The sequence below is a fragment of the Oncorhynchus gorbuscha genome, linkage group LG14 (genome assembly GCF_021184085.1).
Source record: "Oncorhynchus gorbuscha isolate QuinsamMale2020 ecotype Even-year linkage group LG14, OgorEven_v1.0, whole genome shotgun sequence".
In the NCBI taxonomy this organism is placed as follows: domain Eukaryota; kingdom Metazoa; phylum Chordata; class Actinopteri; order Salmoniformes; family Salmonidae; genus Oncorhynchus; species Oncorhynchus gorbuscha.
In genome coordinates, this window is record NC_060186.1 from 13875285 (window position 1) to 13893112 (window position 17828).

Genomic DNA, 17828 nt, shown 5'->3' on the forward strand with positions numbered 1-17828 from the left:
GGCCCACTACCCAACACAACAACACGACAGGCCCACTACCCCAACACAACAACAGACCAGGCCCACTCCCCCAACACGACAAGACCATAACCCCAACAAAACAGGCCCACTAACCCAACACAACAGGCCCACTACCCCAACACAACAACTCAACAGGCCCATTACCCCAACACAACAACACGACAGGCCCTCTATCCCAACACAACAACACGACAGGCCCACTACCCCAACATAACAGGCCCACTACTCCAACACAACAACACGACAGGCCAACTACCCCAACACAACAGGCCCACTACCCCAACGCAACAACAGAACAGGCCCACTACCCCAACACAACAACACGACAGGCCCACTACCCCAACACAACAACACGACAGGCCCACTACCCCAACGCAACAACAGAACAGGCCCACTACCCCAACACAACAACACGACAGGCCAACTACCCCAACACAACAACACGACAGGCCCACTACCCCAACACAACAACACGACAGGCCCACTACCCCAACACAACAACACGACAGGCCCACTCCCCCAATACAACAACTCAACAGGCCCTCTATTCCAACACAACAACACGACAGGCCCACTACCCCAACACAACAACACAACAGGCCCAGTACCCCAACACAACAACACAACAGGCCCACTACCCCAACGCAACAGTACAAAGCTCTAGCCATTGTTATTGGCTGGGCCCCACTGAGTGGTAGAGATCGTCTTCCTTTGAAAACAGTGTTGTTTGGTAGAATAGAACAATAAGAACAATGGCCATGCCAGCTTTGGCATAATGTCTTGGCATAATGATCAGTGTTAGTCCACCGGTGTGGTCACTGGTTACACTGATTCAGCAGCACCATGCCCTGGTATGCAGAGAGGGCAATACTACTGTAACCACTGGCAGAGCCTGAGACAACAGAACACTATACAAGACAGATCTTGGAACTGTTAAACTGACAGCTCACTCCTTCTGTAAACACCCATATGTATAAATAACCTATCCTGGAACCAGTGCTCTTGTTTGAGCACCTGTGGTTGGTTTGTGTCCGTGTGCATTCTGCAGCCTACTGTCTCGGTACTCCCCGTGTCCTGGGTGACAGTAGTGGGAGATCGGAAGCATTGTGTCCTGGGTGACAGTAGTGGGAGATCGGAAGCATCGTGTCCTGGGTGACAGTAGTGGGAGATCGGAGGCATCGTGTCCTGGGTGACAGTAGTGGGAGATTGGAGGCATCGTGTCCTGGGCGACAGTAGTGGGAGATCGGAGGCATCGTGTCCTGGGTGACAGTAGTGGGAGATCGGAAGCATCGTGTCCTGGGTGACAGTAGTGGGAGATCGGAAGCATCGTGTCCTGGGTGACAGTAGTGGGAGATCGGAAGCATCGTGTCCTGGGTGACAGTAGTGGGAGATCGGAGGCACCGTGTCCTGGGTGACAGTAGTGGGAGATCGGAAGCATCGTGTCCTGGGTGACAGTAGTGGGAGATCGGAGGCAACGTGTCCTGGGTGACAGTAGTGGGAGATCGGAGGCACCGTGTCCTGGGTGACAGTAGTGGGAGATCGGAAGCATCGTGTCCTGGGTGACAGTAGTGGGAGATCGGAGGCACCGTGTCCTGGGTGACAGTAGTGGGAGATCGGAAGCATCGTGTTCTGGGTGACAGTAGTGGGAGATCGGAGGCATCGTGTCCTGGGTGACAGTAGTGGGAGATCGGGAGCATCGTGTCCTGGGTGACAGTAGTGGGAGATCGGAAGCATCGTGTCCTGGGTGACAGTAGTGGGAGATCGGAGGCATCGTGTCCTGGGTGACAGTAGTGGGAGATCGGGAGCATCGTGTCCTGGGTGACATTAGTGGGAGATCGGAAGCATCGTGTCCTGGGTGACAGTAGTGGGAGATCGGAGTCACCGTGTCCTGGGTGACAGTAGTGGGAGATCGGAGGCACCGTGTCCTGGGTGACAGTAGTGGGAGATCGGAAGCATCGGGGGAGTGGAGGACCACTGGTTCAACAGCCTGTCTGCTTGGCCTCTCCAATGGGCCTGTTTGGACTGGGACGGCCCATAAATTTCAGTGTGGAGTTGAATTGTCACTGTCAGACAGGAGCTGTTGACCGTTACTCGTTACACCCCGATGATTTATCAGGTATTTCCAGTGCATAAAGAGGTGAGATAATGAGAGCAGGGTGATGCCGGGCTGATAAACTTGGTCAATACAGAAGTGCTGAAAGCAGTTGAAGATGTAAATGAGGCTGTAAGGACCAGCGAATGTCTTTGTCCCTCCTTTTCACTTGTTTGTTTAACCAGAGGCCAAGACAGGAAGCCAGCCCACACAACTCTGCTGTCCCCATGGCAACCCCACTGTTAATTGTGGCACAACTACTCACAGAGCCCTTTAGAGAGTAGGGGAGAGGTGGGGACAAGCTTGTGTGTGTGTGTAAGTGTGTGTTTTATGCATGCCTGTGTGTATGTGTGAATTTTTGCAGTTTTTGCATTTTTGTATGTAATGTAACAGTGCACTTTATACAGATTGTGGTTGTATTATTCTACATAGCTGTACATGTGCTGTGTATAGTTAGAGTTGTATTTTGGCACTCACTGTGTAGTGGTAGAGTCCTCGATCCCACAAGATGGCCTTACTGACAAAGGACAGATAACAAGGTGCCTGGGAAACAGACAGGACAACAGACATCAGTGAGCACAACACACAACAAGGCTTACAAAATCATCCCAGGCCATTCTTAAACCTGTCAGAAAGGAACATTCAACATCAAATCCTTTCAGGTCATTTCTCAATTGTAAAGAGTTCAGAAAAAGTACAGAAACACTATTGTAGACCAAGACAAATGTATCAACTTTAGATGAACTGATGCTGATGGAGAGAGTGTTGAGCCAGTGTTGTGGCTGGAAAGAAAGACAGAGACAGAGACAGAGACAGAGACAGAGACAGAGACAGAGACAGAGACAGAGACAGAGACAGAGACAGAGACAGAGACAGAGACAGAGACAGAGACAGAGACAGAGACAGAGACAGACAGACAGACAGACACAGACAGACAGACAGACAGACAGACAGACAGACAGACAGACAGACAGACAGACAGACAGACAGACAGACAGACAGACAGACAGACAGACAGACAGACAGACAGACAGACAGACAGACAGACAGACAGACAGACAGACAGACAGACAGACAGACAGACAGACAGACAGACAGACAGACAGACAGACAGACAGCTCCATAGACATCCCTGTGAAACGCCTCCTGGTGCATCAATTTCCCCTCTGTCTCTATAATGAGCTGGTCTGTACCACTATTCCACTACTCCAGTCTCCAGCAGTCAAGCTATGCTGTAGCACAGACTGGACACTTCATCATAGTGAAAGCCAATTGTAATGTCTCCATTCAAACACATCTTTGTTCTATCTGTTCAGTTATCAGACTGCTTTTGGTTTGACACTTTTTGGTCCATGTGTGACTTAACAGCCCTTCTTTTACCAGCTCGGCTCCATGGGATGGACAGCACAGTGTCTGGGTGTGTCCATCAGTCTGACCCATGGGGCATGGGGCACTATGTTAAGCTCATCAATCACCAAGAGACGTGCACACATCCCCATCGGAAACCCTGCCGCAGTCACCAGTGGAGCTCATCCATCTCTCTTTGCAGCGGGAGGCAGCTCCCAGAGCCCCTGAGTCAGCTCAAGGCCTGGGCCACTCCAGGGTGTGAGAGGAGAGATCCTCCCAGGGATCACCTCTCATTCATGGGCCATAACCCCACCCCGGAGTGGGTGACGGGCCACAAGGGCCTCAGAAGAACGAGTACAATGGAACTTGCCTTGTGAGAGGACTGCTCTGACCCCCAGCCCCCCTTTGAGAGTTGTGTGGTGGACCTTCCTGACCTGTGCCAGCTTGTGCCAGTCTGCTCTCAAGATGGAAAATGATCCATGCTTTGATGCTGCAAGTGGCTACAGGGGAGTATCGGGACTGACCATCTCCAAGACCTGGAGTGACAGGGCAGTACTGGGTCTACCCATCTCCAAGACCTGGAGTGACAGGGCAGTATTGAGTCTGCCCATCTCCAGGACATATAGTGACAGGGTAGTATTGAGTCTACCCATCTCCAGGACATGGAGTGACAGGGCATTATTGAGTCTACCCATCTCCAAGACCTGGAGTGACAGGGCAGTATTGGGTCTGCCCATCTCCAAGACCTGGAGTGACAGGGCAGTATTGGGTTTGCCCATCTCCAAGACCTGGGGTGACAGGGCAGTATTGAGTCTACCCATCTCCAAGACCTGGAGTGACAGGGCAGTATTGGGTCTGCCCATCTCCAAGACCTGGAGTGACAGGGCAGCATCGGGTTTTACCCATCTCTAAGACCTGGAGTGACAGGGCAGTATTGAGTCGACCCATCTCTAAGACCTGGAGTGACAGGGCAGTATTGGGTCTGCCCATCTCCAAGACCTGGAGTGACAGGGCAGTATTGGGTCTGCCCATCTCCAAGACCTTGAGTGACAGGGCAGCATCGGGTTTTACCCATCTCTAAGACCTGGGGTGACAGGGCAGTATTGAGTCTACCCATCTCTAAGACCTGGAGTGACAGGGCAGTATTGGGTCTGCCCATCTCCAAGACCCGGAGTGACAGGGCAGTATTGGGTCTGCCCATCACCAAGACCTAGAGTGACAGGGCAGTATTGGGTCTACCCATCTCTAAGACCCAGAGTGACAGGGCAGTATTGGGTCTGCCCATCACCAAGACCTAGAGTGACAGGGCAGTACTGGGTCTACCCATCTCCAAGACCTGGAGTGACAGGGCAGTATTGAGTCTACCCATCACCAAGACCCGGAGTGACAGGGCAGTATTGGGTCTGCCCATCTCCAAGACCCGGAGTGACAGGGCAGTATTGGGTCTGCCCATCACCAAGACCTGGAGTGACAGGGCAGTATTGGGTCTGCCCATCTCCAAGACCCGGAGTGACAGGGCAGTATTGGGTCTGCCCATCACCAAGACCTGGAGTGACAGGGCAGTATTGGGTCTGCCCATCACCAAGACCTGGAGTGACAGGGCAGTATTGGGTCTGCCCATCACCAAGACCTAGAGTGACAGGGCAGTATTGGGTCTGCCCATCACCAAGACCTGGAGTGACAGGGCAGTATTGGGTCTGCCCATCACCAAGACCCAGAGTGACAGGGCAGTATTGGGTCTGCCCATCACCAAGACCTAGAGTGACAGGGCAGTACTGGGTCTACCCATCTCCAAGACCTGGAGTGACAGGGCAGTATTGAGTCTACCCATCACCAAGACCCGGAGTGACAGGGCAGTATTGGGTCTGCCCATCTCCAAGACCTGGAGTGACAGGGCAGTATTGGGTCTGCCCATCACCAAGACCTGGAGTGACAGGGCAGTATTGGGTCTGCCCATCACCAAGACCTGGAGTGACAGGGCAGTATTGGGTCTGCCCATCTCCAAGACCTGGAGTGACAGGGCAGTATTGGGTCTGCCCATCACCAAGACCTGGAGTGACAGGGCAGTATTGGGTCTGCCCATCACCAAGACCTGGAGTGACAGGGCAGTATTGGGTCTGCCCATCTCCAAGACCTGGAGTGACAGGGCAGTATTGGGTCTGCCCATCACCAAGACCTGGAGTTACAGGGCAGTATCGGGTCTGCCCATCACCAAGACCCGGAGTGACAGGGCAGTATTGGGTCTGCCCATCTCCAAGACCTGGAGTGACAAGGCAGTATCGGGTCTGCCCATCACCAAGACCTGGAGTGACAGGGCAGTATTGGGTCTGCCCATCACCAAGACCTGGAGTGACAGGGCAGCATCAGGTCTACCCATCTCCAAGACCTGGAGTGACAGGGCAGTATTGGGTCTGCCCATCACCAAGACCTGGAGTGACAGGGCAGTATCAGGTCTACCTGTCATGCAGGTGAAAGAGGACCCAAAAGCGACTTGGCGAAAACAGAGTCTTTAATCCAGTAAAGTAAATACAAACAAAAAACACAACTTTCACTCGAAATGACGAGGACAAACTGGAGACTCGATCTTGAACAGCAGGTGAACAGCAGGTTGCCTCGGGAAGGCACTTGAACCAGACAGACTCAGACACCTGCTCACCACGCAGCATCTGAGGAAAACACGACACGACAGGGCGATACACAAACACAGCACGGTGAATTCTAGACAAGGAACCGACAGGACAGGAACGGAACACAAAGGAAGAAATAGGGACTCTAATCAGGGGAAAGGATCGGGAACAGGTGTGGGAAGACTAAATGATTGATTAGGGGAATAGGAACAGCTGGGAGCAGGAACGGAACGATAGAGAGAAGAGAGAGCGAGAGAGTGAGAGAGGGAGGGGGAGAGAGAGGGATAGAAAGAGGGAAAGAACCTAATAAGACCAGCAGAGGGAAACGAATAGAATGGGAAGCACAGGGACAAGACAAGATAATAAATGACAAAACATGACAGTACCCCCACTCACCGAGCGCCTCCTGGCGCACTCGAGGAGGAATCCTGGCGGCAACGGAGGAAATCATCAATGAGTGAACGGTCCAGCACGTCCCGAGACGGAACCCAACTCCTCTCCTCAGGACCGTAACCCTCCCAATCCACTAAGTATTGGTGACCCCGTCCCCGAGAACGCATGTCCATGATCTTATGTACCTTGTAAATAGGTGCGCTCTCGACAAGGACGGGGGGGGAGGGAAGACGAACGGGGTGCGAAGAAAGGGCTTAACACAGGAGACATGGAAGACAGGATGGACGCGACGAAGATGTCGCGGAAGAAGCAGTCGCACAGCGACAGGATTGACGACCTGGGAGACACGGAACGGACCAATGAACCGCGGAGTCAACTTACGAGAAGCTGTCGTAAGAGGAAGGTTGCGAGTGGAAAGCCACACTCTCTGGCCGCAACAATACCTTGGACTCTTAATCCTGCGTTTATTGGCGGCTCTCACAGTCTGTGCCCTGTAACGGCAAAGTGCAGACCTCACCCTCCTCCAGGTGCGCTCACAACGTTGGACAAACGCTTGAGCGGAGGGAACGCTGGACTCGGCAAGCTGGGATGAGAACAGAGGAGGCTGGTAACCCAGACTACTCTGAAACGGAGATAACCCGGTAGCAGACGAAGGAAGCGAATTGTGAGCGTATTCTGCCCAGGGGAGCTGTTCTGCCCAAGACGCAGGGTTTCTGAAAGAAAGGCTGCGTAGTATGCGACCAATCGTCTGATTGGCCCTCTCTGCTTGACCGTTAGACTGGGGATGAAACCCGGAAGAGAGACTGACGGACGCACCAATCAAATGACAGAACTCCCTCCAAAACTGTGACGTGAATTGCGGGCCTCTGTCTGAAACGGCGTCTAACGGGAGGCCATGAATTCTGAATACATTCTCGATAATGATTTGTGCCGTCTCCTTAGCGGAAGGAAGTTTAGCGAGGGGAATGAAATGTGCCGCCTTAGAGAACCTATCGACAACCGTAAGAATCACAGTCTTCCCCGCAGACAAAGGCAGACCGGTAATGAAGTCTAGGGCGATGTAAGACCATGGTCGAGAAGGAATGGGGAGCGGTCTGAGACGACCGGCAGGAGGAGAGTTACCCGACTTAGTCTGCGCGCAGTCCGAACAAGCAGCCACGAAACGGCGCGTGTCACGCTCCTGAGTCGGCCACCAAAAGCGCTGGCGAATAGACGCAAGAGTGCCTCGAACACCGGGATGACCAGCTAACTTGGCAGAGTGAGCCCACTGAAGAACAGCCAGACGAGTGGAAACAGGAACGAAAAGGAGGTTACTAGGACAAGCGCGCGGCGACGCAGTGTGCGTGAGTGCTTGCTTAACCTGTCTTTCAATTCCCAGACTGTTAACCCGACAACACGCCCATAAGGAAGAATCCCTCGGGATCAGTAGAAGCCACAGAAGAACTAAACAGACGGGATAAGGCATCAGGCTTGGTGTTCTTGCTACCCGGACGGTAAGAAATCACAAACTCGAAACGAGCGAAAAACAACGCCCAACGAGCTTGACGGGCATTAAGTCGTTTGGCAGAACGGATGTACTCAAGGTTCTTATGGTCTGTCCAAACGACAAAAGGAACGGTCGCCCCCTCCAACCACTGTCGCCATTCGCCTAGGGCTAAGCGGATGGCGAGCAGTTCACGGTTACCCACATCATAGTTGCGCTCAGATGGCGACAGGCGATGAGAAAAATAAGCGCAAGGATGAACCTTATCGTCAGACTGGAAGCGCTGGGATAGAATGGCTCCCACGCCTACCTCTGAAGGCGTCAACCTCGACAATGAATTGTCTAGTGACGTCAGGAGTAACGAGGATAGGAGCGGACGTAAAACGTTCTTTTAGAAGATCAAAAGCTCCCTGGGCGGAACCGGACCACTTAAAACACGTCTTGACAGAAGTAAGAGCTGTGAGAGGGGCAGCAACTTGACCGAAATTACGAATGAAACGCCGATAGAAATTAGCGAAACCTAAAAAGCGCTGCAACTCGACACGTGACCTTGGAACGGGCCAATCACTGACAGCTTGGACCTTAGCGGAATCCATCTGAATGCCTTCAGCGGAAATAACGGAACCGAGAAAAGTAACGGAGGAGACATGAAAAGAGCACTTCTCAGACTTTACGTAGAGACAATTCTCTAAAAGGCGCTGTAGAACACGTCGAACGTGCTGAACATGAATCTCGAGTGACGGAGAAAAAATCAGGATATCGTCAAGATAGACAAAAACAAAGATGTTCAGCATGTCTCTCAGAACATCATTAACTAATGCCTGAAAAACAGCTGGCGCATTGGCGAGACCAAACGGCAGAACCCGGTACTCAAAATGCCCTAACGGAGTGTTAAACGCCGTTTTCCACTCGTCCCCCTCTCTGATGCGCACGAGATGGTAAGCGTTACGAAGGTCCAACTTAGTAAAGCACCTGGCTCCCTGCAGAATCTCGAAGGCTGATGACATAAGGGGAAGCGGATAACGATTCTTAACCGTTATGTCATTCAGCCCTCGATAATCCACGCAGGGGCGCAGAGTACCGTCCTTCTTCTTAACAAAAAGAACCCCGCCCCGGCCGGAGAGGAAGAAGGCACTATGGTACCGGCGTCAAGAGACACAGACAAATAATCCTCGAGAGCCTTACGTTCGGGAGCCGACAGAGAGTATAGTCTACCCCGAGGAGGAGTGGTCCCCGGAAGGAGATCAATACTACAATCATACGACCGGTGAGGAGGAAGGGAGTTGGCTCGGGACCGACTGAAGACCGTGCGCAGATCATGATATTCCTCCGGCACTCCTGTCAAATCGCCAGGTTCCTCCTGAGAAGTAGGGACAGAAGAAACGGGAGGGATGGCAGACATTAAACACTTCACATGACAAGAAACGTTCCAGGATAGGATAGAATTACTAGACCAATTAATAGAAGGATTATGACATACTAGCCAGGGATGACCCAAAACAACAGGTGTAAACGGTGAACGAAAAATCAAAAAAGAAATAGTCTCACTGTGGTTACCAGATACTGTGAGGGTTAAAGGTAGTGTCTCAAATCTGATACTGGGAAGATGACTACCATCTAAGGCGAACATGGGCGTAGGCTTCTCTAACTCTCTGAAAGGAATGTCATGTTTCCGAACCCATGCTTCGTCCATGAAACAACCCTCAGCCCCAGAGTCTATCAAGGCACTACATGTAGCACCCGAACCGGTCCAGCGTAGATGGACCGACAAAGTAGTACAGGATCTTGATGGAGAGACTTGAGTAGTTGCGCTCACCTGTAGCCCTCCGCTTACAGATGAGCTCTGGCTTTTACTGGACATGAATTAACAAAATGTCCAGCAACTCCGCAATAGAGGCACAGGCGGTTGGTGATCCTCCGTTCCCTCTCCTTAGTCGAGATGCGAATCCCTCCCAGCTGCATGGGCTCAGACTCTGAGCCAGAGGAGGGAGATGGTTGCGATGCGGAGCAGGGAAACACCGTTGATGCGAGCTCTCTTCCACGAGCCCGGTGACGAAGATCTACCCGTCGTTCTATGCGGATGGCGAGAGCAATCAAAGAGTCCACATCTGAAGGAACCTCCCGGGAGAGAATCTCATCCTTAACCACTGCGTGGAGTCCCTCCAGAAAACGAGCGAGCAGCGCCGGCTCGTTCCACTCACTAGAGGCAGCAAGAGTGCGAAACTCAATAGAATAATCCGTTATGGACCGTTCACCTTGGCATAAGGAAGCCAGGGCCCTAGAAGCCTCCCTACCAAAAACTGAACGGTCAAAAACCCGAATCATCTCCTCTTTAAAGTTCTGGAACTTGTTAGAGCAATCAGCCCTTGCCTCCCAGATAGCTGTGCCCCATTCTCGAGCCCGGCCAGTAAGGAGTGAAATGACGTAAGCAACCCGAGCTCTCTCTCTAGAGTATGTGTTGGGTTGGAGAGAGAACACAATCTCACACTGCGTGAGAAAGGAGCGGCACTCAGTGGGCTGCCCGGAGTAGCAAGGTGGGTTATTAACCCTAGGTTCTGGAGGCTCGGCAGGCCAGGAAGTAACAGGTGGCACGAGACGTAGACTCTGGAACTGTCCAGAGAGGTCGGAAACCTGAGCGGCCAGGTTCTCCACGGCATGGCGAGCAGCAGACAATTCCTGCTCGTGTCTGCCGAGCATGGCTCCTTGGATCTCGACGGCAGTGTAACGAGCGTCTGAAGTCGCTGGGTCCATTCCTTGGTCGGTTCCTTCTGTCATGCAGGTGAAAGAGGACCCAAAAGCGACTTGGCGAAAACAGAGTCTTTAATCCAGTAAAGTAAATACAAACAAAAAACACAACTTTCACTCGAAATGACGAGGACAAACTGGAGACTCGATCTTGAACAGCAGGTGAACAGCAGGTTGCCTCGGGAAGGCACTTGAACCAGACAGACTCAGACACCTGCTCACCACGCAGCATCTGAGGAAAACACGACACGACAGGGCGATACACAAACACAGCACGGTGAATTCTAGACAAGGAACCGACAGGACAGGAACGGAACACAAAGGAAGAAATAGGGACTCTAATCAGGGGAAAGGATCGGGAACAGGTGTGGGAAGACTAAATGATTGATTAGGGGAATAGGAACAGCTGGGAGCAGGAACGGAACGATAGAGAGAAGAGAGAGCGAGAGAGTGAGAGAGGGAGGGGGAGAGAGAGGGATAGAAAGAGGGAAAGAACCTAATAAGACCAGCAGAGGGAAACGAATAGAATGGGAAGCACAGGGACAAGACAAGATAATAAATGACAAAACATGACACTACCCATCTCCAAGTCCTGGAGTGACAAGTAGCCTTTGTATGTATGGGCCTCTCCTGCTCTGTGCAACAATGAACATCACCTCTACAGATGATGACAGACATTATATCGGACAATATTCTTAAACAAGTCAAATTATTAGAAAAACACACCACAATATGCTCAGTCATGAACTTCTTCGAGATAGGGGGCGCTCTTTTAATTTTTGGATAAAAAACGTTCCCGTTTTAAACAAGATGTTTTGTCACAAAAAGATGCTCGACTATGCATGTAATTGACAGCTTTGGAAAGAAAAAACACTGACGTTTCCAAAACTGCAAAGATATTATCTGTGAGTGCCCCAGAACTAATGCTACAGGCGAAACCAAGATGAAATTTCATACAGGAAATGGTCCAGATTTTGAATGCCCTGTGTTCCAATGTCTACTTACATGGCTGTGAATGCCCCAGAAATGAGCCTGCACTTTCTGTCGTTTCCCCAAGGTGTCTGCAGCATTGTGACGTATTTGTAGGCATATCATTGGAAGATTGACCATAAGAGACTACATTTACCAGGTGTCCTCCATCTAAATTATTGCGTAATCTCCAGGTCCATGTACGTTCCATTTTCTTCAGAGGAGAAAGTCAACTGCCACGAATGATTTATCATTGATAGATATGTGAAAAACACCTTGAGGATTGATTCTAAACAACGTTTTGTCACGCCTTGGTCATTATATTTTGTGTTTTTGGTATATGTTTGGGTAGCCAGGGTGTGACATGGGTTTATATGTTGTATTTGTTGTATTCGTATTGGGGTTTGTATTATTTGGGATTGCGGCTGATTAGGGGTGTGTCTAGTTAGGCTTGGCTGCCTGGGGCGATTCTCAATCAGAGTCAGGTGCTTGTCGTTGTCTCTGTTTGAGAACCGTATTTAGACAGCCTGACTTTCACGTTGTATTTTGTGGGTGTTTGTTCCTGTCTTAGTGTTGTAGTCACCAGATAGGCTGTAATAGGTTTCACGTTTCGTTTGTTGCTTTCTTATACAGTTATTTCATGTACTGCGATTATTTTCATTAAAGTCATGAGTAACCTACACGCTGCATTTCGGTCTGACTCTCTTCATTCAACAGACAAACAATGTTACAGAAACACCCACCACTCACAGACCGAGCAGCGTGTGAACTGGCAGGATCTGAAGGAGGACGTTATGGACAGCAGAAGCATGTAGTATACTACGTGGGAAGAAATCGACAGGTGGGCGGCCGACCCAGAGCGAGTGCAGGAGCCCGCCTGGGATTCCCTACAGCAATGCGAAGAGGGCTATAGACGTATGGAGTCGAAAAGGAAAGCACGGCTATACAGAGCGAAAACCGAAAGTAACGGGGGAAAGCGCAGAGAGAGAGTGGCTGAGTCAGGAGTCAGACCTGAGCCTACTCTCCCTGTTAATCGTGAAGAGCAGTTGCAGTGGGAGAGACTGCACCATTTGGAGATTTGGACATGGGAGGAGGAATTAGACGGAAAAGGACCCTGGGCGCAGCCGGGAGAATATCGCCGTCCCAAGGAGGAAATAGAAGCAGCTAAAGCGGAGAGGCGCAGGTATGAGGAAGCAGCAAGGCGACGCTGTTGGAAACCGGAAAGTCACCCCAAAAAAATTATTGGGGGGGGGGGCTAGAAGGGAGAATAGTTATGCCAGGTAGGATACCTGCGCATACTCCCTGTGCTCACCGTTGGGCTACAGAGACCGGGCAGGCACCGTGTTATGCTATGGAGCGCACGGTGTTTCCAGTGCGGGTGCAGAGCCAGCTGCGGCACATACCAGCCCTTCCTATTGGCCGGGCTAGAGTGGGCATCGAGCCAGGTAAGCTTGGGCAGGCTCGGTGCTCAAGAGCTCCAGTGCGCCTGCACTGTCCGGTCTATCCAGAGCCACTTCTACACACCAGTCCTCCGGTAGCAGCTCCCAGCACCAGGCTTCCTGTGCGTGTCCTCGCGCCAGTACCACCAGTTCCAGCACCACGCACCAGGCCTCCAGTGCGCCTCGCCTGTTTAGCGCAGCCAGAGCTGTTCTTCTCTCCTGCGCTATCGGAGTCTCCCGCCTGTTTAGCGCAGCCAGAGCCTTTCTCCTCTCCTGCGCTGCCGGAGTCTCCTGTCTGTCCAGCGCCGCCAGTGCTCCCAGTCGGCCCAGGGCGACCAGGAGATGGACAACAACCAATTTCCCCATAAATTGTGAATGCATTGGTTAGGACACGATGACCTTGTTGACACTAATTCCACATTGAATGTGAAACCCAGTACATTTACACACCAGAGGATGGCAGTGGATGGGGGAATTGTGAGTTGGGGATAATTGCAAATCACACTGGGAATAGAGAAAAGAGAGGACAAGAGGAGGACAGGAAGGGGAAAGGGGGATGTATGGTGCATAGTGTTTTACCCAGACTCCTTTTGCTCAGCTACCAAATATGTCCAATTTCACCAGACTACTAGAACAGTGCTGTAATGAATAAGGACCAGAGCTCATTCCCAGTCATGAACTGTGCTGCTGGGAGAGGCCCTGAGCCCTGAGCCTGTTACTAAACATGAGAGTTGAGCCAGACGGCAAGAAGGCACACAGACAGTAATTACATGTCATATTAATGGTGTAAAACTACACCCCAGTGAACATGGCAGGGAAGTGGAGTCATTCCAATCTGATCAATCTATCCTTTTCATCATTTACGTTTATATTATTCATTTATTACTCTTTTCTTTTAGCTTCCGGCACCTGGTATTCCCAGGCGGTCTCCCGTCCCAGCACTAACCACTAACAAGCATGTTCAGGGTAGTAGGGCCACAAGCATATTTTTTTTATACCCTGTTTTCTCCCTGAATTAGGTCCCTTGGCTCATCTCTGCAACTCCTCAATGGGCTCAGAAGAGGCGATTGCGAAGGTGGAGTCCTCTGAAACATGACCCGCCTGGCCGACTACTTCTTATCACACTGCTCGCTTAACCCGGATGTCAGCCGCAACAACGTGTCGTAGGAAACACTGTTCGACTGATGACCGGAGTCAGCTCGCAGACGCCCGATCCTGTCACAAGGAGTCGCTAGAGTACAATGAGCCAAGGAAAGCCCTAACGGTCAAAACCCCCCTACCCTGGAGGGCCCTGGGCCTATGAGCCTCACGGTCACAGCCGGTTGTGACACAGCCTGGGATCAAACCCTAATTCAGATGATGAGATTAGGTAGATTCCTGGCAGATGGAGTTTCCACTAGCTTGTGTCTCAAGGACGCCCCCCACCGCTCCTCTCCACAGACCTCAGGCACTTCCTGCCAGGGGGGGGCTGTTTACCATTGCATGGCCGCAGCGTGGGCTGCCAGGCTCCTGGCCTCAGAGGGCAGGAAATGCTGACTTGCTAGTCCAGTGGCAGTCAAAGGGGGAAATATGTTGGGAGCTTATCAATAACGAGTAGGTGGAAAAGGGGAGATCAAATTACCAATGAAGGGATAATCACCAAAGTGGTGGCTGGTCTCGCTCCCTCTACCCTCTCTGTCTCCTCTCTACCCTCTTTCTCCCATCCCACTTTCCCTTGTCTTCTCAGATTTGTGGCCATCTGCCTGTGTTTCTCAGGGGATCCCTTTCTCCTCTCCTGAGTACGAGACGGGATGTTTTATTAATTCACTTTCACCTGATTACACCCTCTCTGTGAGCCAGCGTACATTAATAGGCATTTCATCAACGTTTAATCAAGGCTGCAGCACAGCGAACAGAGAACCAGGGATCAGAGCATCCTGATCAGAGCATCCTGTTGAGGTCAGCAATAAAGGGCCAATACAAGGACATATGATTGCATTAGGGAGCACACACACACACACACACACACACACACACACACACACACACACACACACACACACACACACACACACACACACACACACACACACACACACACACACACACACACACACACACACACACACACACACACACACACACACACACACACACACACACACACACACACACAAGCCTCATGAGAACTGATACTACAGACAGAACTACAGACAGAAACGCAAAATAATATTGTAAATACACGCCGCAGTAATTCAGCAATGTCGCACACTCAATTCAGCAATGTCGTACACAAAGGACTACCATAGCAACACAAAGGACTACCATAGCAACACAAAAGACAAGGACAACACACTAAGCGCGCACTGGAGGAACCACAGGTGTCGGAAGACAATGAGACCATTATACGACGCAAGATGGCACCGCGGACGTGGAGATCGGGTTCAGAAGACAATCATGCACAAGGCAAACCTATTACGCCCACACAAAAGAGCAGGGTTAGATCCCCAGCATGGACCGGACCAGGTTCAAATTAGAGACTAAACCAGAGAGCAGCCAGATCCAAAAGAGGAAGCCCAGGGTCAGCTATAATGAGAGCTGAATGTGAGCATCCAACCGGTCCTGTTTAATGGGGTTCATCCCTGCAAGGTCTGTGTCCTGCCTCTGGTGTGTGTACACATTTGGTTGTGGGTCAGGGGGCTGCAAGGGCTCCATGACCCCGAAGTGACCTCTGGGAGTCAGAGGGGACCCCCACTGGCAGGACAGAGCTCTCTTTATACTTTAATCTGGTAGCACAGAGGATCAATATGGCTACCATTGGCGCTGGTGATTGTGTGAGCAGGAGTTAGCGTTCCAGACATTTTCGGCCCCTCACCGGGTGGCTGGACACAAAGCCAGCATCCCTCTGCCACCCCGGTCACAATGACCTCTGGGACGGTGGCACACCACCGGCTAACCAACTTAACATTCGTTAGTGTCAAAGAGGTGAACAGATGCTCAGGTCTTACAGCTCTTCTCTCTCATGTTCTCACCGTGGGACTCATTGAACATAGTTTGACGTGTTTTTCATTTGGGATATGGGAGAGGTCTGGCTTTAGTCCATTCTGCTGTTGATTAAGAGGAGGGCTCGGTGGCCAGACTCACCCTGTCCTGGTGGAGTGCTGTGCAGGAGCCATGTTGCCAGGTGATGGTGTTGACTGGATGTCTGGGCCGGGCCAGGAGCCTGGTGGGATGGTTATTCTGGTCCTGCTGTTCTCTGTCCAGTCTGTTCCCCCAGCAAGGCTCTGGCCCTCGCCCGTTCTCAATGACCCACATATCCCCTGAACTAATCTCTCCGACCTCTCTATTAAACTGTAGCTTACATCCCCTCTCTGTCGCCCGACTGAGAGGACAATGTGACATCTACAGGTCAATTCATATGGCTCATACTACAAAATATGCTATTTCTCCATGATGTTGATATAGCTACCTCACTCTTGCAGCGACTGAATGGACATGGGGAGGAAGAGAATGAAATACCTTCCTGTGGGGGACTGAAACTGTCATATGGGGATTATTGCTGTTAATAATTACCACCTTGTTAAACCAGTCTAAGTCACTGGTGCATGATATTCCCAGAGTAAAAATAGATTAATGTAATATAATACCTACGAACGCAGAGTTGACTTTTCACCATAACTTTAAGGCACATTTACACACATTTCATGTTTTCTTATATGTCCTTCACATTTGGGTCAGACGGGCCCTGTGAGCCTCCAAAGCCATTAATGAAAATCGTCCACCCACCCAACCACACACACACACACACACACACACACACACACACACACACACACACACACACACACACACACACACACACACACACACACACACACACACACACACACACACACACACACACACACACACACACACACACACACACACACACGAACACACACACACACACACGCACACACACACACACACACACACACACACACACACACACACACACACACACACACACACACACACACACACACACACACACACACACACACACACACACACACACACACACACACACACACACACACACACACGCGCACACACACACGCACACACACACACACACACACACACACACACACACACACACACACACACACACACACACACACACACACACACACACACACACACACACACACACACACACACACACACACACACACACACACACACACACACACACACACACACACACACACACACACACACACACACACACACACACACACACACACGCCAGAAAATACAAACAGCTGGACAGAGAGCTTTTCAGCCCAAATACAGAGAATAGACATGGATCACATTCTGGGCTGCTATAAGCATACATCTCCTAGCCATAATTACATTACATGGGATATAGAGACCAAGCTATGTGGAAACAATGGACTCTATCAATTCCCCAAATCAGACCTCATACGTGTGAATGTGTAAATGTGTATGTGCCTGTGTTTGTTCTAAACAGAGACCTATCAATCAAAGCTGATTATCTAGAGTGTGTCTGTCTTCAGTTGGATGTTTTTTAACTTAGAATTTGTTTTGAGAGGACATTTTTGTAAAAAACAGTAGTGACATATTAACAAACCCCAAACCAGAGAGTAACGGTAACCGTTGCCCCTAGTGACAAGAGACATTTAAACACACACTGACACACACAAGCTATCTTTTAGGTTGTTGGA

At 50.8% G+C, this 17828-nt stretch overlaps 1 protein-coding gene across 5 annotated transcripts in view; it reads right to left on the bottom strand.

The window, feature by feature from the left end:
• LOC123994482 overlaps positions 1–16675 on the bottom strand; it is a 99537-nt gene extending 82862 nt beyond the window's left edge. For 2 of the 5 annotated variants that reach the window (XM_046297117.1, XM_046297115.1), the window contains exons 1-2: positions 16240–16632; positions 2591–2656 (exon numbers count right to left, since the gene is read on the bottom strand). In XM_046297117.1, coding sequence (XP_046153073.1) covers positions 2591–2656; positions 16240–16497 — 324 coding nt within the window. In that variant the 5' untranslated portion in view covers positions 16498–16632. Of the gene's footprint in view, positions 1–2590; positions 2657–16239 lie in introns of all 5 variants that reach the window. The other 3 variants (XM_046297116.1, XM_046297114.1, XM_046297118.1) reach the window with 3 other exon arrangements.
• Between the last annotated feature and the right edge of the window lie 1153 nt (positions 16676–17828).